We start from the raw sequence: 23,568 nt of genomic DNA, 5'->3' as shown, positions 1-23,568 counted from the left end.
TAGGTAGACCTCAACTATGAGAGACAAAATGAGAAAACAAATCCCGAAAATCACATTGTCTGATTTTGTAAGAATTTATTTGCAAATTATGGTGGAAAATAAGTATTTGGTCACCTACAAACAATCAAGATTTCTGGCTCTCACAGACCTGTAACTTCTTCTTTAAGAGTCTCCTCTTTCCTCCACTCATAACCTGTAGTAATGGCACCTGTTTAAACTTGTTATCAGTATAAAAAGACACCTGTGCACACCCTCAAACAGTCAAGACTCCAAACTCCACTATGGTGAAGACCAAAGAGCTGTCAAAGGACACCAGAACCAAAATTGTAGCCCTGCACCAGGCTGGGAAGACTGAATCTGCAATAGGCAAGCAGCTTGGAGTGAAGAAATCAACTGTGGGAGCAATAATTAGAAAATGGAATCATACAAGACCACTGATAATCTCCCTCGATCTGGGGCTCCACGCAAAATCTCACCCCGTGGGGGTCAAAATAATCACAAGAACGGTGAGCAAAAATCCCAGAACCACGCAGGGGGACCTAGTGAATGAACTGCAGAGAGCTGGGACCAATGTAACAAAGCCTACCATCAGTAATACACTACGCCGCCTGGGACTCAGATCCTGCAGTGCCAGACGTGTCCCACTGCTTAAGCCAGTACATATCCGGGCCCGTCTGAAGTTTGCTAGAGAGCACTTGGATGATCCAGAAGAGTATTGGGAGAATGTCCTATTGTCTGATGAAACCAAAGTGGGACTGTTTGGTAGAAACACAACTTGTCGTGTTTGGAGGAAAAAGAATACTGAGTTGCATCCATCAAACACCATAGCTACTGTAAAGCATGGGGGTGGAAACATCATGCTTTGGGGCTGTTTCTCTGCAAAGGGGCCAGGACGACTGATCCGGGTACATGAAAGAATGAATGGGGCCATGTATCGTGAGATTTTCAGTGCAAACCTCCTTCCATCAGCAAGGGCATTGAAGATGAAACGTGGCTGGGTCTTTCAACATGACAATGATCCAAAGCACACCGCCAGGGCAATGGAGTGGCTTCATAAGAAGCATTTCAAGGTCCAGAAGTGGCCTAGCCAGTCTCCAGATCTCAAACCTATAGAAAACCTTTGGAGGGAGTTGAAAGTCTGTGTTGACTCAAAACATCACTGCTCTAGAGGAGATCTGCATGGAGGAATGGGCCAACATACCAACAACAGTGTGTGCCAACCTCGTGAAGACTTACAGAAAACGTTTGACCTCTGTCATTGCCAACAAAGGATATATAACAAAGTATTGAGAGGAATTTTGTTACTGACCAAATACTTATTTTCCACCATAATTTGCAAATAAATTCTTACAGAATCAGACTGGTTTTCTGGATTTGTTTTCTCATTTTGTCTCCCATAGTTGAGGTCTACATATGGTGTCAATTACAGACACCTCTCATCTTTTTAGGTGGGAGAACTTGCACTATTGGTGACTGACTAAATACTTTTTTTCCCCACTGTATATATATATATATATATATACACCCACAGGATGGGCCATAAGTTAGGATACACCCTGATAAAAACGGAAGCACTTGCTGATATCACTTTACCATTTGTGGCATGGGAGGGGGAAAACATTTGAGGCCGGGTGACGCCCATCTGCAAAGCTGCCATTTTCGACTCAACTTTTTCAGTAAGAAGGGGGTCATGTTACACATCAAACACATAGAGAATCACACAAGAAAAACAATGGTGGGCTCATTTTTAACATAGCTTTATTCATTATTGAGTTATTGACATGATTTTTTATTGTTACAGGCATTGACACGTCGCAGTGGTTAACCAACAAGGAGCGGACAAGGATAATCACAGCGAGTTCATCAGCAACATGACCTTAATTTAAAGGGGTTGTCCGGCGATAAAAAATTATTCACAGAATAACACACATTACAAAGTTATACAACTTTGTAATGTATGTTATGTCTGTGAATGGCCCCCTTCCCCGTGTTTCCCCCCACCCACGCTAGACCCGGAAGTGTGGTGCATTATACTCACCGCATCTCGTGTTGTCCACGGTCTCCGATCGTCAGCACAGTTATGCTCAGCCAATCGCGGCTGAGCTTCGGATGACGCTGCAGAGGGCGGCCGGCACTCGGGAAGATCCGCCGGCCTCCCGAAGAAGACGTCACTGCTGAGGATCGGAGACCGTGGTCGGCACGTGACAGGTAATGTATAGCGCACCACACTTCCAGGTACACGGGTGGGGGTGGTGGGACACGGGGAAGGGGGCCATTCACAGACATAACATACATTACAAAGTTGTATAACTTTGTAATGTGTGTTATTCTGTGAATAATTTTTTATCGCCGGACAACCCCTTTAATCCTCCCAGCATTTAAAAGAAGCAACAAAGTTGCAGATAAAGCCTGCCAGGACTGTGCTGCAAATGAGAGCTGAACGAGCACACTAATCCCTGACAATAGTAAAATCATTATAAAATATTGTAATATATACCTTCAAACACCTCCTGGCATTACTCCTGCAGCACCTCCTGGCATTACTCCTACAACACCTCCTGGCATTACCCCTGCAGCACCTCCTGGCATTACCCCTGCAGCACCTCCTGGCATTACTCCTGCAGCACCTCCTGGCATTACTCCTGCAGCACCTCCTGGCATTACTCCTGCAGCACCTCCTGGCATTACTCCTACAACACCTCCTGGCATCCTGGCATTACTCCTACAACATACAGTCATCACCCCTTGGTGATGTTTAACTAGGATTTTCCTTTATACTTATTTACAATCCTTTATATTCATTTACCCCATTTTGAGCATGAAAACGGCTTCTCCCCTGTCTGCATTCTCTGATGCTCAACAAGAATTGTTTTTTAAGTAAAACATTTCCCACATTCTAAACCTGAAAACGGCTTCTTCCTTATTTGAATTTGTCGATGGCTAACGAGTTATAAATCCAGAGAAAAATATTTTCCACATTCTGGACATGAAAATAACTTCTCCCCTGTGTGAATGTTTTGATGTCAAAGATGACTTAATTTATGACCATAACATTTCTCACATTGTGAAAATGAAAGTGGCTTCTCCCCGTGGAAATGTTTTTTGATGTTCAAGAATATTTGATTTGACTACAAGATTTCCCACATTCTGAATATGAAAATGGCTTCTCCCCTATGTGAATTTTTTGATGTTTAACAAGATCTGATTTCCCAATAAAACATTTCTCACATTCTGAACATGAAAATGACTTCTCCCCAGTGTGAATTCTTTGATGTTTAACAAGATCTGATTTCCCAATAAAACATTTCTCACATTCTAAACATGAAAATGGCTTCTCCCCAGTGTGAATTCTTTGATGTTTAACAAGATCATATTTGTGAATAAAACATTTCCCACATTCTGAACAAGAAAATGGCTTCTCCCCTGTGTGAATTCTTTGATGTTTAACAAGATCTGATTTCTGAATAAAACATTTCCCACATTCTGAACATGAAAATGGCTTCTCCCCTGTGTGAACTTTTTGATGTTCAAGAAGCGTTGATTTCTTAGTAAAACATTTCCCACATTCTGAACATGAAAATGGCTTCTCCCCCGTGTGAATTCTTTGATGTTTAACAAGATCTGATTTCTGAATAAAACATTTCCCACATTCTGAACATGAAAATGGCTTCTCCCCTGTGTGAACTTTTTGATGTTCAAGAAGCGTTGATTTCTTAGTAAAACATTTTCCACATTCTGAGCATGAAAATGGCTTCTCCCCTGTGTGAATTTTTTGATGTTCAAGAAGGCTTGATTTGTGACCAAAACATTTCTCACATTCTGAACAAGAAAATGGCTTCTCCCCCGTGTGAATTCTTCGATGTTTAACAAGATCTGATTTCTGAATAAAACATTTCCCACATTCTGAGCATGAAAATGGCTTCTTACCTGTGTGAATTTTTTGATGTTTAAGAAGGCTTGATTTGTGACCAAAACATTTCTCACATTCTGAACAAGAAAATGGCTTCTCCACCGTGTGAATTGTTTGATGTTTAACAAGATCTGATTTCTGAATAAAACATTTCCCACATTCTGAGCATGAAAATGGCTTCTTACCTGTGTGAATTTGTTGATGTTTAAGAAGATTTGATTTCCAAGTAAAACATTTCCCACATTCTAAACATGAAAATGACTTCTCCCCTGTGTGAATTTTTTGATGTTCAAGAACATTTGATATCCGAGCAAAACATTTCCCACATTCTGAACATGAAAATGGCTTTTCTTCTGTGTGAATTTTCTGATGTCTCTTAAGATATTTTTTTAGAGCAAAGATCTTTTTACATTGTGAACATGAAAACTGCAGCTTTCCTGTATTTTCTCTTTGATGTTCATCGTCTTCTCTGTAAATGTCAGCTTGCTGTGATGGAGCAGAAGATGGGACTTGTATAACAGGATGAGATGAGAGATCTTTGCTGTGAGGGGCTGAGGGTGTATCTGGGATAGTGGACGGCTCCTCATATGTATCTTGTGTGATATGATCCTCTGAGGAGATCTGATGTCCCCCTGAGCTCCTGGTAGAATCATCTGCAAAGGAGAAAACACCATTTCTCTGATTTCCCAGTAATAGAAGCTTAAACATATTGCAGACATGGAAAGTTACTCTTTTTTATGTAACATAATAAGAATTATAGAACGGCAGAAGCGGAGACGGGCGAGCTCTCCCACTGACACACTGAGGCCGGTGGAGATTCCGCTAATTCCAAGGCTTTTGCTCCGTGTGATCTGGCTCAGAGTAACACAGGACTCCAGCGTCACTATGCATTATGGGTAATAACATCATCTGCAGGAACTCTATGTTGTTCTCAGGCTGATTTTGGTTATGAATATTGGCCAAACCCATTGAAAAGTCCTCTATGACCTTGAGTTCAGGTCTTATAGAGTTTAAAGGTTGAAATAGAGGGAAAATGTATAAAAGCTACAGACGCCATCAGTCCGGGGGCCGGTGGGACACGACTATTCAAGTGTGGGAAATTCTAACAGAACTGGAGACATGTTCATCAGACGGGGAATGTTCTGCTGGCAGTGCCGCACTTTTCTCCAGATAGTGAAGCACAACCCAGCTACAGGGCGGCACAGCGCACACATATTATATGACTGTATTCCATATATTATACACACATCATGTGTTATTACCTGCAGCCGCGTCACATCCTCATCTATATTATATTAGAACTTAGGCTGAATGATTATATAGCTGGAAAACTGACAGGACACAGAGCTTATAATATTCCACACAGAATAGTTACAGCCGGTGACTGAGGAGAATGTGTGACTGTTCTCTGCATTTAGTGGTCACTACTCACCTGGGCGGTTACCTGTAGTGATGTCCTCCTTATACTGCTCATCACTGCTGTCATCTGTCTCTTCTTCTTCTGCCTCTTCCTTTACCCTGATGTCTGTAGCATTAAAACAGATCAGTTTCTTCCCTCCAGTAACTTCCTCCTTATACTGCTCATCACCGCTCATGTATGTCTCCTCTTCTTCTTTTACCACCTTGACCGTGGCATTAATATAGTTCAGATCCTTCCCTGTAGTGATGTCCTCCTTATACTGCTCATCACTGCTCACATCTGTCTCTGGAGCATTAATAATGTTCTCATCTTCCCCCTGATTCATAAGATGTGAGAGAAATATTGTAAAAGTCATCAGACAGGAGGAGAAGTCAGGTGGGATGTACAGATCATAGGGAACATCTCCATCTACCTGATCCTGTGGGAGAAGAGGACGGGGACATCTCTCTGGTGCTGTTCTCTTACTGGATCTGACTGGAGGGAACACATACAGAGACTGAATTCATTCTTTCCATCCAGATAATACAGAGAGGAGGTGTGTATATAGTCCTGTCTATTACCTGCTGATGGGAGGGGCTGCTGATCCTCCAGCATCACATCCTTGTACTGATCCTTGTGTCCTTCTACATACTCCCACTCCTCCATGGAGAAATAGACCGCCACGTCCTGACACCTTATAGGAACCTGACACACACAATGATCACACAGTCATCCCCCCCACCCCTCCAGTGGTGTTACTGTATAATGTCCCAGCATTCCCAGCAGCCACAGTCTCACCTCTCCACTCAGCAGCTCCACCATCTTGTTGGTGACTTCTAGGATCTTCTCTTCCTCCATTTCCTCATGTATCAGGGGCCCCGGGATTGGGCTCAGGGTTCTTCCCCATCCTTCACACCCAGGGGCCCCACAGCGCCCACTAGAGGACTTCTTCACTACTGTGTAATCCTGTGTATGGAGAGACACATTACTATCACTCCATCCATTCCCAGAATCCCTCACCTCTCCAGCCCTATCCATCTGTTATTCCATAGATAAGAATGATGTCATGATGACATCACTCCCAGAATCCCTCACCTCTCCAGTCCTATCCATCTGTTATTCCATAGATAAGAATGATGTCATGATGACATCACTCCCATAATCCCTCACCTCTCCAGTCCTATCCATCTGTTATTCCATAGATAAGAATGATGTCATGATGACCATACCTCCCAACCGTCCCGGATTCAGCGGGACAGTCCCGATTTCGGGGTCCTGTCCCGCTGTCCCGGAACGGCCCCCTTGTGTCCCGCTTCCCAAAACATACCTGTCACTTTAACTGCGAGCGCTCCTGATGGAGAGCTTGCAGATACGGGCTGTGCACAGCTTCCTCTAGTGGCCGGAAGCTGCATTCTGCCTCCGGTCACTAGAGCCCTCTCTCATCCCCTGCGTTCCGGCGCGGAGCAGAGGAGTGATGTCTGCCCAGAGCCGAGATGGAAGGAGACGCTGGAGGGCTGAAGCACAGAACTTCAGTAAGTATGTGCTTAGCGAGGGATGGTGTAGGAGGCTAGCTGACAGGGAAGGTGTTGGACATAGTGAGGGGTCCCTGGGGGGTGCCGCAGTTACATGTGGGAGGGGGGTGCCGCCGCTGCTGCCACACACTGATTACTGACTCACACTGAAGGCCATCTGACACTCAGCAGCTGCGGCCTTCAGTATCAGTCAGTGGCCACTGACAGGTCACATTCTCTGTCCCTTTCAAAGCCCTGAGCAGGCAGCTCACATACCGCACAGCCCCCGAAGCTCTTATCTCCAGCCCCGCGGCACTGGCATTCATCTTCTCCCCTGCTTATCTTCTCCCCTGCATATCTTCTCCTCGCTGATGATGAGGTCACCTGTCCGGGACAAGCAGGAGAGAAGAGAGTGCAGGGGCCGCGGGACTGGAGATAGGAGCTGCGGGGGCTGGGAGCTGTGTGTGAGGCTGTGCAAGTAGCCACTTCTTTTTATCTATCTATCTATCTATCTATCTATCTATCTATCTATCTATCTATTATCTATCTATCTATCTATCTATCTATCTCCTATCTATCTATCTATTATCTATCCATCTGCAGGGGCCAGGGCGTTGCACATCTATCTATCTATCTATCTATCTATCTATCTATCTATCTAGATGATGATAGATAGGAGAAAGATAGATAGATAGATAGATAGATAGATAGATAGATAGATAGGAGATAGATAGATAGGAGATAGATAGATAGATAGATGATAGATAGTTAGGTAGGAGATAGATAGATAGGTAGGAGATAGATAGATAGGTAGATAGATAGATATATAGGAGATAGATAGATAGATAGATAGATAGATAGATAGATAGATAGGAAATAGATAGATAGATAGGAGATAGATAGATAGATAGATAGATAGATAGATAGATAGAGAGATAGATAGATAGATAGATAGGAGATAGATAGATAGATAGATAGGAGATAGATAGATAGATAGATAGATAGATAGATAGATAGATAGATAGATAAGATATAGATAGATAGGGGATAGATAGATAGATAGATAGGAGATAGATATATAGATAGATAGATAGATAGATAGGAGATAGATATATAGATAGATAGATAGATAGGAGATAGATAGATAAGAGATAGATAGATAGATAGATAGGAGAGAGATAGAGAAAGAAGTGTTTATTCCATCAACATGCAAAGCATTAACAAATAGTGCAGCACAGCAAACACACAAACGCTACGTTTCAGCGAGTCAATCACCATTTTGAAGTGTGACAATGGCGATAGACTCACCGAAACGTTGCGTTTATGACTGATTTAGGGGCGTGTCTTTGGGTGGGGTTAGGGACGTGTCCATGTCCCTCTTTCCTCTCGCCTAAAGTTGGGAGGTATGATGATGACATCACTCCCAGAATCCCCCTCACCTCTCCAGTCCTATCCATCTGTTATTCCATAGATAAGAATGATGTCATGATGACATCACTCCCAGAATCCCTCACCTCTCCAGTCCTATCCATCCGTTATTCCATAGATAAGAATGATGTCATGATGACATCACTCCCAGAATCCCTCACCTCTCCAGTCCTATCCATCTGTTATTCCATAGATAAGAATGATGTCATGATGACATCACTCCCAGAATCCCTCACCTCTCCAGTCCTATCCATCTGTTATTCCATAGATAAGAATGATGTCATGATGACATCACTCCCAGAATCCCTCACCTCCCCAGTAAGCAGGAAGAGTATGTGTAGGGTGAGGGTTATTATCCTCTCGGCCATCTTGTCTCTGTCTCTCTCCATGGTTGATGGGTCGGTCTCTTATATAGAAGATATCAGCAGAGGATCCTGGAGTGGAAGAATCTGAATAGATGAAAGAGGAAACAATGTAACACAACTCAGCACAGGCCTGAGAAAAAAAAAACAGTTCTGGCCCCAGTAATGTATCCAAACAGGACAGAAAACTACCCAGTCCTGAAGGGGTTAACCCTCCTGCTGCCCCCCAGCTCCTTCCCTCCACCCGCAGAGCTGTACAGGAGCCGTGTGCTTCCCCTGAGCTTCCAGGACCTGCCATGATGTCACAGTCATGTGATCAGTCACATGGAGGAGGAGGAGTCACATGATCAAGGGCTGCTGCTCAGTGTATGCAGGACTCTGCTGTGCTGGATGAGCTGAAGTGATGTGTATGCAGCAGAGCTGTCTGTGTGTGATGTGTGTGGAGCAGAGCTGTGTATGTGTGTGTTATATATGCCTGCAGCAGAGCCCTGTGTGTAATGTACATGTAGCTGAGCTGTATGTGTGTAATGTACATGTAGCTGAGCTGTATATGTGTAATGTACATGTAGCTGAGCTGTATATGTGTAATGTACATGTAGCTGAGCTGTATATATGTGTAATGTACATGTAGCTGAGCTGTATATATGTGTAATGTACATGTAGCTGAGCTGTATATGTGTAATGTACATGTAGCTGAGCTGTATATGTATGTAATGTACATGTAGCTGAGCTGTATATGTATAATGTACATGTAGCTGAGCTGTATATGTATAATGTACATGTAGCGGAGCTGTATGTGTGTAATGTACATGTAGTTGAGCTGTATATGTGTGTAATGTACATGTAGCTAAGCTGTATATGTGTAATGTACATGTAGCTGAGCTGTATATGTGTAATGTACATGTAGCTGAGCTGTATGTGTACACAGTAGAGCTGTATATGTGTAAAGTGCATGTAGCTGAACTGTATGGGAGGGCCGGAATCACGGGCACTTTCCTAATGTACATCAGGAAAGTGCCCGGGATTCCGGATCGCAACCACTGGCACCCTGCCACCGCCCGATCACCCCGCCGCGCCGCTCGACATCCCCCCCTGCGCCCGGTCATCATCCCGCGCTGTCTGACTTCCCCCCCCGCGCCCGATCACCCCGCCGCGCCATCCGACTACTTCCCCCCCCCCCCGGACCAGACTGGACATCAGCTGTCACCCCCCCCACACCCCACCCCACCCCTGCGAACCGGACCCGACCGGACATGACATCTGCTCGGGCCATCCAGGTTGCAGAAGTACAACTCCCATCATGATCTGTCAGCAGGGACATGATGAGAGAAGTAGTTCTGCAACCTGGATGGCCACAGGCTGCGGAAGTACCACTCCCATCATGACCTGCCAGCAGGGGCATGATGAGAGTAGTAGTTCTGCAACCTGGATGGCCACAAGCTGCAGACCTACAACTCCCATCATGCCCTTACTGGCAGGTCATGATGGGAGTTGTACTTCTGCAACCTGGATGGCCACAGGCTGCAGAAGTACAACTCCCATCATGACCTGCCAATAAGGTCATGATGGGAGTGGTACTTCTGCAGCCTGTGGCCATCCAGGTACACTAGGGGCTGTGTGTTGGCATACTACACCATATTGGGAACACTTTTTTTTTCTCATCAGGAAATTCTGAAGGTTTTTCCTGATGATAAAAACGGATTACTGTCAGGAAATCCTGATACTTTCCTGATGACATTTGTGACCTCCTGATCAGGATCTCCTGACTGTAAAAACTGACACAGACGTGTGAATGGGGCCTTACCAGTTTTTCTAAAAGATGGTCTATTATCAAGATAGGAAACTACATTTCCCATCATGCAATGCTTATGCCTGATGATGGTGAAGTAGCAGAGCTGAGATGGTGTAGCAGAAGTGAGATGGTGTAGCAGAGCTGAGATGGTGGAGATGGTGTAGCTGAGATGGTGGAGATGGTGTAGCAGAGCTGAGATGGCGGAGATGGTGTAGCAGAGCTGAGATGGTGTAGCAGAGCTGAGATAGTGAGCTGATGGAGCCGCGGGTGACGGGGGGGACAGTGAGCCGTGGGTGACAAGGGGGGGGGTGCCTCCAGTAATCGCCGTGCGGGTGATGCGGGCCAGCATCGAGGGTGACAGCGGGTGCCGTGATTGAAGCCAGCCGCTGGCGATTGGGGGAAAGTTACCCGCAGTGGCGCCGGGAAGCGGCGGGGGTGACGGGAGGTGCCACGATTGAGTCGTGTGGGGGGGGGGGGGGGTGCCACGGTTATGGAGTGATGGAGCTGCGGTTGACGGGGGACAGTGAGCCACAGGGGGGGGGTTGCCGGCGGTAAACACAGCGTTCTGCGGGTGAGTGTCATGAGTGAGGGGTCACAGTCAGGGGGTGAGCTCTGGGGGGAGGGCACACGGTACTGGTGGTTGCTGTTAGGGAAACAGTGACAGCAGCCACCGCCATCCTCCTTCACTTCAGTTTGGCTTGGTTAGAAGCGCTAACCCGGCCCATTGAAGAGAAGGAGGACACATGATGCCGTCTCGGAGGGTGAGGGCCAGGAGCATGGAGCGGTGTCGGAGTGGACTGAGAGCTGATGATTCCATGCATTTGGTGGTGGTGAATGTACCTAGATAACAGCAAAACTGTGCAGAATCCATAATAACTTTATATTGGAAAGATGGGAAACTATGAATAAGCAATGTATTAACCCTTTGAGGACCAGGCCCAAAATGACCCAGTGGACCGCGCAAATTTTGATCTTAGTGTTTTCGTTTTTCCCTTGTCGAGGTGCCTTCCCAAAGAAGGCCTACTGTTGTTGGCTGTTTCCTAATTAAGTTGGAGAATGGGTCCGGATCCCCTCTCCCACACCATGCACTTAGAATGAGGACACAGACTACGTATCTTGCAAACAAGTCTGGTGTGTTTTCATCTCTGAGAACCCACCTTTATTTATACAGGAAAAACCAATGGATATGAATGTAAAATGCAAAGTCATACACTATGCAAGTCATCAACTTCAAAAGAACGAATAACTACGGATATATTTTGATACAATAAGATTAAATGTTCAATTAAAATTGTTTACATAAGATGTTGATACATACATAAGGATGCTAATACTAAAACATTTGTTATCTGCATGTGAATTCTAGAATAACATTTATTATCTGCTGGGAACAGACGGTGGACCAGCTATATGTCCTTGAACAGGATTCAGTCTCATAATCTGAAGTTCGTGAGAAAAGAGTTTCATGAGAAAAGAATTTATTTTTCTTCCTTCAAACTTTGGATGGATTAACTCATTCCTCTCAGTTGTTACCAGCATTCCTTCTTTGTACCGTACTGATTCTTCAATGATGTCTCAATCACAAGGCTCAATGGAAGATGAACCATCAAAAAAGCGTCTAAAGAAAAAACATACTCTTACGACAGATCCAACTTCTTCATGTTTGGAAATTGAACAAAGTCTACAATCCATAGCTAAAGATTATTCAATCTCGTCTCAAACCTTTTCATCACAGCTATCTCATATTCTTCCCCAAACAATAATACGCCCAGATACACGAGATTTTGCTACCAACACTATACCATCAATCTTTAGTAAACATAAAAAAATTCAAACAAGTGTCACAAAAAAAAACAAAAAAGTTATGTGCCGTTGTTTAGTTTCTAAAGATGATATCTTAAGGTCTGGGTCAAGGTCAACCAAAACTTCAGCCGTGGAAAGTGTGGAAGCGCAACAACTGTTACCTTCAGAATTTACAACTGGAGCTCCAACGGAGGATTATACAGAAACAATTTCAAATCCTACATCAGTGTTCCAAACAGAACAGATTGAGGAATTTCCATCTGTAAGTACTATGACTTCCCAAACAGAAGGATATACATCTGCACCAACCACTTCTACTCCTTTTAAATTGGATATTCCAACATCAACAAAAATGTCAAAAAAAATTTCTGATCATACCTATTCGTTAAATTTTGAATTTGACACTGATCTGATTGAACAAGAATTCTGTCCAGAAACTATGACTACTACAAGTGACATTAATTTAAAAGGCGCAAATTTGCCACCAATATCACCAATTATGTTGAGGCCTGTTTCCTCAAGTCACTTAGTGGAAAGCCCGATTATTGCGCCAACAGAGCATGACACTTCAATTTCAACTTATATTGACCCAGAAGACACAACTTTCAACATTAGTGACTGTGAGGATGACCCAGAAGAATCCTTTTTGGTTAGAACAGACGATGAAACTGACTTAGGTAAAGATTACGAAGACATTACATCTCCCGATAAAGACGCTGTAAGGGATCGAAAATTTTTGGTGTTTGAGTCTTGCCTAAAAAAATTAATTTGCTTGATCCCTTGTCCATCCAAAAAGAAATGCATAGCACCAATTGTCAAATACAAAAAAAAATTACAAGGCAGTTACATGTCCATTCATGTATTGTGTGCTAATGGACATGAGCGGCCATTGTGGGAAACACAACCTAAATTAAATAATACACCTGCTGGAAATATATTGTTAACCACGGCCACTGTTTTAAGTGGAAGTAGTTTTTTGAAAGTGCAAAATTTTTTGAAATTACTCAACATGTATAGTATTTCAAAAACAACATTTTTCAGAATGCAAAGGGAGTACATTTTTCCAGCAGTAGACACTGAATGGAAAAAGGAGAAATCAAAAGTATTACAAGAATTAGGCAATTCACCTGTCTACCTAACAGGTGACGGTCAGTGTGACTCTCCAGGATTTTCCAAATACTGCATTTATTCACTTATGGATGCAGAAAGCAAAAAAATTTGCAATTTTTCAATAGAGCAATTGTTACCGTCTCTATCATCTGTGGCACTAGAAAAAAAAGGCCTTTCAAAATTGCCTTGAAGAATTAATTGAAAATAACTTACGCATTGCAGTGCTTGCCACCGACCGCCACGTGGCGATTAGAAAACTTTTGCGCGTTCAATATCCTGATATTGAACACCAATTTAATGTTTGGCACCTTTCAAAGTCTGTTGGTAACAAAATTTACACTGCTTCTAAATCAAAATATGCTGACATTTTAAGCAGTTGGGTACAGCCAATTAAAAATCACATGTGGTGGTGTTCACGACACTGTGAAAAAAATAAGGAGGTATTGTTAGAACGTTGGAAGTCTGTAGTCCATCACGTGACTAACGAGCATTCTTGGACTGAGGAAGATTTAAGCAAAAGCTGTAACCACCCAACATTGTCTGATGAAAAAATTGCAAATACAATGTGGCTCTCCAAAAATACACCAGCACACGATCTTTTGGTCAAAATTGTAATGAACCCTGTGATTTTGCGAGATATTCAACAGATTTCACATTTTTGCCATACTGGTGAACTGGAGGTGTATCATAATCTTTGCCTCAAATACCGCCCTAAGAGATTACACTTTTTTTTGACTCTATGGTTGCCAGAACCCAACTAGCCGCTCTAGACCACAACAGAAACATTGGAAGAATTCAAGCTACGGTGAGGAAGGAAAGTGCACATGGTGATGCTGTTGGGTCTTTACGGCACAAAGTTGTGTATTCTAAAGGGCGCAGGGCGTGGGTTGTCAAAGCAATCTATGAACCCACGTCTCAAGAGTTTCTTTATGAGGTGATGGATACCGTTGTTGAAATGGTCTTGGATCCAACAATTAGCACTTGGCAGTCGAGACGTCCATCTTTGCCAACTAACATCGCTCCAGTGCCCCGACCTGACAAAGCTGCAATCATTTCAGAACATACATCAAGATTTGAATAATACTGAGATTACAATGACTGATGTAGCTAACTTGAAAAAATATTGATTACAATATCTGCTGTTATTTTGTTCATTAAATTTATTTTTTTAAAAAGAATTGTTATATTTTGATGACTAAGATAAACACCACCAATACTGATTTATTGTAAACATGTTTTTTTTATTCAAAATTTTAAATAAACTTTCTATTTTGTTAAATAACAATTTAAATTTTTTTTTTATTAGATATGTAAACAACTTATAATATCATAAATAACATTATAACTTAAAGTATTTTACTAACATGTTAAATAAAATTGCCTCATAAAAAAAAATAAAGTGCTTTATCGCAGTAACCAAATAGTAACCTTGTAAGTAAAGATCAGCAAACCGGCAGAGGTTCATGTTTTTATGATCGTGAACTGTTGGCATCTGATTCCCGCTGTATACCCGCTCCGTGAAGAGGGTGAATACAGGCTAACGACCGCTTAAAAAACTGGGATACAGCCATTGGCATAGGCTTTATCCCTGTTTTATAGTCGATCTTTAGGCTGTATCCACCCTCTGCAGGGAGCAGGCAGACAGCGTGAATCAGAAGCCAGGAGTGTAGGTTCATACGAACCAGAACCTGGGCCGGTTCCCTCATCTCTAATAGTAATTAACTGAAACATATTTTTTAAAAATTCAATGCAGAGTGCATATGAAAGGAATTATATTCAGTAAACCTTTTAAAACCTGTGTAGCTGTCCGAGGGATCTGGATATCTCTCCCTTATTTTGTGTACCGCGCAAGAAGGAATTGGGACTCGATTATGTTTGCCCAGTAGCCCATAAATCAACGAGCAAAAAGATCTATAGGCTGCCCAACGTAGATGTCTAAAAAAGATAAAAAATATATATATCAGCCACTTTAAAAAAATGAAACAATAGAAAAACACATTAGTAATAAATGTTTTAGACTAACCTATTTCGATTTTTAGAAAAATCTTTTTCAACGACAACATTTCCCATTCCAAGAAAGTTTTGCAAAGTTCTTTCATCAAGAACCCATGCTTCAAAATCAGGGTGTGAACATACACATTGATATTCTCCTTTAAAATGCATAATCTGGGAAAACTCATGGCAGCAAAGACTCCTCCACGTTCTGCATGACCCGGCATTCCATACAGTGACACCAATTATTATTTTGCAGCCTTCCCTCGGTGTCTGGTATAATAACTGGTCTCCGGTCATTTGGACCCCATTGAGGGTCGTTTTGAAAAGAGTAGGGATCCAATCGGTTCTCAACATCCACTCTTTCTTGTAGTCTATTTAAAAGTTGTTGAAATGCCTAAAAAAAAATAAAAAATAAAATAAAATCGTCAAAGTAAGAAATAATTATCGGAGGCAGACACGTTCTTTTTTCACAACTGATTTTCAAAACAGCCTGTTTAATCCGCCATGTGAACATGGCCTTGTACTGCATTACTGTCCGGATGATCTTTCATGCCATGTTCATATGGCGTAAGAGAGCGGCCCGTATCTTGAAAGATCCTCTCGGCCCATAATGCAGTACCGGCTGGATGATCTTTTCGGCCGAAGAGTTCGGATGCGGGCACATCCGCGTGCACCCGCATCAGAACTTCACACAGCACACAATGAATCAAGCGGCCGGAGCCGCTCGCTTCATCGTGTGAAATTACAGATCTTTCTTGCGGACGCAGAAAAATGACAGGTCTGTTGTTTGTGCCACTGTATGGGATCCTGGACGGAGCGTATACTATGTGTATACGCTTATGCCGGGATACCATAGAAAATAAGGCAGTGTTCCACACCGTACAAAGTACGGCTGTTGTTGCCAATGGGAACAACAGCCTGATCCAATAGACAGCAAAAATCTCCCTCTATGTGTATAAATTCCTGCCGTGATTCCATAGGTGGCTATTTATTATTAATCTTTTTTGTGTGCATATATATATATATATATATATATATATATATATATATTTATATTAGCTTACTGTATCATTGGCGTATCTATTTGGTGTTGGAGGTGGTATTTCCTCCTCTTCTTCCTCCTCAGTCTGCAATATATGATAAAAATCAATCTAACAACAAATTATGACAAAAATAAATAAATACTTATAAAATTGTACTTTATGGATAGGGCCTTTTAGCACTAGTATTATATATATACTTTATTATACTCACCAGATTTGAATTCCACTCTGAGATTTCTGAAACCGTTTCAGTGAGGACACTGTCCTCTTCACTCGACAAGCCGTATGTTGACTGAATATAAAGAAAATGAAAATATAATCTTTGTTGAATTGTTATATATATATATATATATGGGAAGTATATATAGTGAGCTGGTGAGTGGTAGTATATATAGTGAGCTGTTGAGGGGAAGTATATATAGTGAGCTGGTGAGGGGTAGTATGTGTAGTGAGATGGTGTGGGGTAGTACGTATAGTGAGCTGTTGAGTGGTAGTATATATAGTGAGATGGTGAGTGGTAGTACGTATAGAGAGATAGTGTGGGGTAGTACGTATAGTTAGCTGGCGAGTGGAAGTATATATAGTGAGATGGTGAGTGGTAGTATATATAGTGAGATGGTGAGGGGTAGTATGTGTAGTGAGCTGGTGAGGGGTAGTATATATAGTGAGATGGTGAGGGGTAGTATATATAGTGAGCTGGTGAGTGGTAGTATATATAGTGAGCTGGTGAGGGGTAGTATATATAGTGAGCTGGTGAGGGGTAGTATATAGTGAGATGGTGAGGGGTAGTATGTGTAGTGAGATAGTGTGGGGTAGTACGTATAGTGAGATAGTGTGGGGTAGTACGTATAGTTAGCTGGCGAGTGGTAGTATATATAGTGAGATGGTGAGTGGTAGTATATATAGTGAGATGGTGAGGGGTAGTATGTGTAGTGAGATGGTGAGGGGTAGTATATATAGTGAGCTGGTGAGGGGTAGTATATATAGTGAGCTGGTGAGGGGTAGTATATATAGTGAGCTGGTGAGGGGTAGTATGTGTAGTGAGATAGTGTGGGGTAGTACGTATAGTGAGATAGTGTGGGGTAGTACGTATAGTGAGCTGGTGAGTGGTAGTACGTAGTGAGCTGGTGAGTGGTAGTATATATAGTGAGCTGGTGAGGGGTAGTATATATAGTGAGCTGGTGAGGGGTAGTATATATAGTGAGCTGGTGAGGGGTAGTATATATAGAGAGATGGTGAGGGGTAGTATGTGTAGTGAGATAGTGTGGGGTAGTACGTATAGTGAGATAGTGTGGGGTAGTACGTATAGTGAGATAGTGTGGGGTAGTACGTATAGTGAGATAGTGTGGGGTAGTACGTATAGTGAGATAGTGTGGGGTAGTATATATAGTGAGCTGGTGAGTGGTAGTACGTAGTGAGCTGGTGAGTGGTAGTATATATAGTGAGATGGTGAGGGGTAGTATATATAGTGAGATGGTGAGGGGTAGTATATATAGTGCGATGGTGAGGGGTAGTACGTATAGTGAGATAGTGTGGGGTAGTACGTATAGTGAGCTGGTGAGTGGTAGTATATATAGTGAGATGGTGATGGGTATTATATATATCCATAGAGATAAATATATATGTATATATGTATTCATATATATATACACACACACACGCACACTTGGTTTAAAAGTAACTTGGTTTAAGAGCGTTTTGGTTTAAGAGCTCACAGTTTTTCAAAATTGTGACTTGGTTTAGGAGCATTGCTTTGGTGTAAGAGCTCCCTGTACTGGGTTGAAGCGCGAGTGGGGGAGGGGCATGGTCTGCATAGCGGGGTCTACAGCCCTGTACTCTGACCCAGGAAGTCTCCCTCACCTTCCAAATCATAGCAGATCAACTTCAGGCTGGGACAGGGACAGGACGGTGTTTACTGAGCAGCGTCCGGAAATAATGGACACGCACATAATTAGAACGAGCGTTCTAAATATCGGGCGTTAGGGGATGTATGAACACTGCCGGCGGCATTGCATTGACTTCAATGCAATGCCGCCCTTGAAGAAAAGGAACGATGCTGAGGCAATTGCAATCTTTACGTAAAAAAGAAAGTTGTGTGAAAATAGCCTTATAGAGAGAGACATAAAATTCTATATTTAGATATTTTTTTTAATCAAAGTGTTTGATGTTGTGTGATATATATATATATATATATATGTGTGTGTGTGTGTGTGTGTGTGTATATATATATATATACATATATATATGTGTTTATACATATATACATATATATATATATATATGCAGATACATATGTGTGTATATATATATATATATATATATATATATATATATATGTGCATATATATATATATATATATATATACACATATGCATGCATATATATATATATATATATATAAAATTTTTATGTATAAACAGCTAAGTATAAATATATCTTTTAGTTTATAAAGTATTTTTAGGGATGATATAATCATTTATAGATAATTACCATTTTATTAGGTAATGTGGAATGTGCAGGCCAGGCCGTGTTGAATCTGCTGCTCCCACTGTGCAGTCTGGAAAACAGATTGCACAGTGAGAGCATGCTCAAAAGAGAATTCAGCTGTGTATTGCTATAAGTACGTTAGGGAGTTTTCAAGGGGCGGGCTTGAGGAAGGAGGAATACTAGAGGAGGGGGGCGGAATACAAGATGAGTGGGCGAAATACAAGATGAGGGGGCGTACTGGGACAGCCAATAGGACGACGATTGAACTGCAATGGGTTATGGGACGCGTCGCGTGACGTCATCACGCGCTACGCACCCGAAACCCGGAAGTGAGCGGAAATTTGAACCGGAGCCCGGGCTGCTGACGGGGCCCAAGAAAGCGGCGATTTCAAGCGCAAACAGTGTCAGGTAGGACAGAAAGTTATATACAACAGTTGGTTAAGTTTATTTGAAAAAATTGTATTGTGGGAGTTGTCCTTTAAAGATGTTACTAGCAGAAAGAGGAAGTGTGTGTGATAGGAGGATATTATTGCATTTTTATTCCTAGCAATACAGCACCACATGGAAGTATCACAAGAGCCCTCAAAGGATTGACCGCTCTGTCTGATGAATTATCTGAAAATTCTGGATACGATGATCCGTTTACCTCTTGGATGGAAAGCTGGTTCGGAAGGTGGTCAGGACTGGTAACTTCGACCTTAATATCCATAGGCATTGTTGTAGGTATCCTAACTACCTGTGGATGTTGCGCTATATCCCATGCATAAGAAGACTCATACAGAGACTAATTGACACTTTGCTGAATAAAACGATGTATCAACAGATCAACCCTTCCATGTGTGAGAATGGGTATGGACTCGGAGATGTATAATTGGAAATCATATATCATTGTGGACTTTTGGTGCTGGATTCTTGATGATTCTATTTTTATATTTTGTATGCACAGGAGGGAATGTTAGAAAAATTCTATATCTGTACTCATATTTCTTATCTCCAGTATATTTGATAGGTTAATCATACTAAAATATATTCATAGAATAGTTATGCACTAATGAAACTTAAGTTATTGCGCCCAATCCTAAGTATTGAGAAGCTTATAGAGGCAATATATATAATTAACATATATACTGTATTACTGAAGAGGTATATAATGGGTTAAGTGTTGAACTTTAAAGACGTTTAGAGAAGTAAGATTGTGGGAGGTGCAGACGTGTGGAAATAAAGCTAAAACGCCTGGCTTAACGTCCTGTACCTCTAGTTCACTTCTGTTTTCGTTTTCCACTGAAACTTCGGTCTTAACCGCACATTTCCTGTATATAAGCTGAGGGGACGTTGTAATTCTTTGCACTTGGTTGAAGCACTTGCCCTTGTTAACAAGTAATAAACCTTACCCTTAATTCAGATCATCCGTGTCCCGTGGTTGATAGACAAAGAAAATTCTCCTGACTCAGCCCCTCACAGCAAAGATCTCTCATCTCATCCTGTTATACAAGTCCCATCTTCTGCTCCATCACAGCAAGCTGACATTTACAGAGAAGACGATGAATATCAAAGAGAAAATACAGGAAAGTCTCAGGTTTCATGTTCACAATGTAAAAAATGGTTTACTCGTAAAGGAAACCTTGAACGACATCAGATAAACCACAAAAACGAGAAGCCATTTTCATATTCAGAGAAATGTGAGAAATGTTTTGCTCATAAATAAACATCAAAAAGTTCACACAGGGGAGAAGTTGTTTTCATGTTCAGAATGTGGGAAATTGTTTACTGGGAAATCATCTCTTCTTCAACATAAAAAAAATTCACACAGGCGAGAAGCCATTTTCATGTTCAGAATGTTGGAAATGTTTTACTCATAAATCAGGTCTTCTTAACCCTTAGACGACCCAGGGCGTATAGTTACGCCATGGAAGTCTGTCCCCAGACAACCTAGGGCGTAACTATATGTCCTGGGTGGTTCTCCCGCTATGAAGCGTGCTCCGGAGCGGAGCGCGCTTCACAGCAGGTGGGGCCGGCTGCAATTAGCAGCCAGGACCTCACCGGTAATGACACGCTGCATGCGACCGCAGCGTTTAAGTGTAAGTGACAGGGGGAGTCCCCTGTCACTTACCGATCAGGACCCCCACTGTGTGACTGCGGGGGTCCCGATCGTTAAAACGGACCGCCGGAGGTCTCTCACCTTCCTCCCTGCGGTCCGATCGGCGATCTGCTGCACTAAGCCTGCACAGGCAGGCTCAATGAGCAGATCGCCGATAACACTGATCAATGCTATGCCTATGGCATAGCAATCATCAGTGTGTGTAATCACACTAGTGTATGTAAAAGTCCCCCAAAGGGACTTCAAATGTGTAAAAAAAAAAAGTTAAAATCACTAACACACTACCCCAAAACCCCTCCCCCAATAAAAGTTGAAATCACCCCCCTTTCCCATTATATAAATAAAACATATAAAAATAAATAAACAAATAAACATATAATATACCGTAGCGTGCATAATTGTCCAATCTATTAAAATATAACAAGCGTCATTGCGAACGGAGAACGGCGTACACAATAGGGGAAAAAGGAAGCAGATTACCGATTTAATGTTACATTATATATATTAAAAAAATTAATAAAAAGTGATCAAAACGTCCGATCTTCACAAATATGGTATTAATAAAAACTAGAGATCATGGCGGAAAAAATGACACCCCATACAGCCCTGTAGGTGAAAAAATAAAACCGTTATAAGCGTCACAATAGGCCCATTTTATTTATAATTAATTGCCAAAAAAAAAGGATATCATTTAAAAAAAATATATATAACATTAGAGAATCTGTGTAACCTGCATATGGTTGTGTTCGACTGACCTATAGAATAATGGTATCATGTCGCTTTTACCATATAGTGCATTACGTAGACACAGGAACCCCCCAAACGTTACCATACTGCATTCTTTTTTACGATTTCACCTATTTATATCTTCATAAATAATATATTTGGGATTCCATCATACATGTTATGGTAAAATGAAAGACGCCAATACACAGTACAACTATTCCTGTAAAAAACAAGCACTTACATGGCTTGTAAATAGAAAACTGAGAGTGCTAGAGCTCTTAGAAGGGGAGGAGGGAAAAACGAAAACACTAAGATCAAAATTTGCGCGGTCCACTGGGTCATTTTGGGCCTTGTCCTCAAAGGGTTAAACATCAAAGAATTCACACAGGAAAGAAGCCATTTTCATGTTTAGAATGTGAGAGATGTTTTGGTTACAAATCAAGTCTTCTTGAACATCAGAAAATTCACATAGGAGAGAAGCCATTTTCATATTCAGAATGTTCAAAATATTTTAGTCAAGTCAAATATTCTTGATCATCAAAACATTCCCACAGGTAGAAGCCTATTTCATGTTCAAAATATGGGAAATGTTTTAGTCATGAATCAAGTCATCTTCCACATCCAAACATTCACACTGAGGAGACGCCATTATCATGTGTAGAATGTGGAAAATATTTTGCTCTGAAATTAACTCCATCAAAAAAGTCAAACAAGGAAGAAGCCGTTTTCATGTTTAGAATGTGGGAAATGTTTTACTCAATAAATATTTCTTGTTGAGCATCAGAGAATGCACACAGGGTAGAAGCCGTTTTCATGCTCAAAATGTGGAATTGTTAAAAAGAATCAAAGAACTCACCAAAGGGAAAAGCCATTCTCATGTTCAGAATGAGATAAATGAATATTAAGGATTCTAAATGATTATAAAGGAAAATCATCCTGGCATTACTCCTGCAGCACCTCCTGGCATTACTCCTGCAGCACCTCCTGGCATTACTCCTGCAGCATCTCCTGGCATTACTCCTGCAGCACCTCCTGGCATTACTCCTGCAGCACCTCCTGGCATTACTCCTGCAGCACCTCCTGGCATTACTCCTGCAGCATCTCCTGGCATTACTCCTGCAGCATCTCCTGGCATTACTCCTGCAGCACCTCCTGGCATTACTCCTGCAGCACCTCCTGGCATTACTCCTGCAGCACCTCCTGGCATTACTCCTGCAGCATCTCCTGGCATTACTCCTAAAACACATCCTGGCATTAATAAGAGTTATGTTCCAGGGTTAACCCACTGGTAACTGTCATTGCATGCGTGTAACACGGTCAGACCCATCCTGTTTAAATTTTGAAGGCTGAACTCGTAGATTTGTCAAGCCAGTGATAGGGCAGCCGACAATCTAAAGGAAAGAGGGAATCCCATACACCCCTCATTACAAATAAAGGAGGGCATATGCACACACTCTAAAAACCAAAGCCTGGTGGTGACCCCATGAAAAAGTTCACACAAAACCCGTGGTGACATTTCTCATATTGGTAAGGAAGAGCCTGTTTTTGTTGAAAATAAAGATAGAAAACAATTTCATAAACCGCTGAAGGCATGAAACTAAAAGATAATGGGGGAGATTTATGAAACATGGTATAAAGTGAAACTGGCTCAGTTGCCCCTAGCAACCAATCAGATTCCACCTTTCATTCCTCACAGACTGTTTGGAAAATGAAAGGTGGAATCTGATTGGTTGCTAGGGTTAAAAACCAAGCGACAGCAGCCTGGTAACACCAGGGTGGGAAGGGCCATTGGTTTAGGCCCTCCCCAGCCTAAGTATTACCAGCCTGCTGCCGCCTAGTCCAGGAGCGCCAATTTTGACGCTGCGGGACCACTGGCACCCGGCTCTTCCCAGTACCCCTGGTG

General features: G+C 42.1%; 2 protein-coding genes across 2 annotated transcripts in view; one reads left to right on the top strand and one right to left on the bottom strand.

Moving 5' to 3' along the window:
* LOC138787593 (uncharacterized) overlaps positions 1–5,633 on the bottom strand; it is a 36,236-nt gene extending 30,603 nt beyond the window's left edge. Inside the window, exons 1-2 of the mRNA XM_069964939.1 lie at positions 5,343–5,633; positions 3,116–4,563 (exon numbers count right to left, since the gene is read on the bottom strand). Of these exons, the coding sequence (XP_069821040.1) occupies positions 3,116–4,563; positions 5,343–5,505 (1,611 nt within the window). The 5' untranslated portion in view covers positions 5,506–5,633. The remainder of the gene's footprint in view (positions 1–3,115; positions 4,564–5,342) is intronic.
* Positions 1–23,568, top strand: part of LOC138786862 (zinc finger protein 665-like) — a 143,814-nt gene that overhangs the window by 97,309 nt on the left and 22,937 nt on the right. The gene's annotated exons all lie outside the window — the stretch shown is intronic.

The sequence above is a fragment of the Dendropsophus ebraccatus genome, chromosome 3 (genome assembly GCF_027789765.1).
Source record: "Dendropsophus ebraccatus isolate aDenEbr1 chromosome 3, aDenEbr1.pat, whole genome shotgun sequence".
Lineage (NCBI taxonomy): Eukaryota > Metazoa > Chordata > Amphibia > Anura > Hylidae > Dendropsophus > Dendropsophus ebraccatus.
Note: the sequence above shows the minus strand (reverse complement) of the source record. Positions and strands in the feature narration are given on the sequence as shown.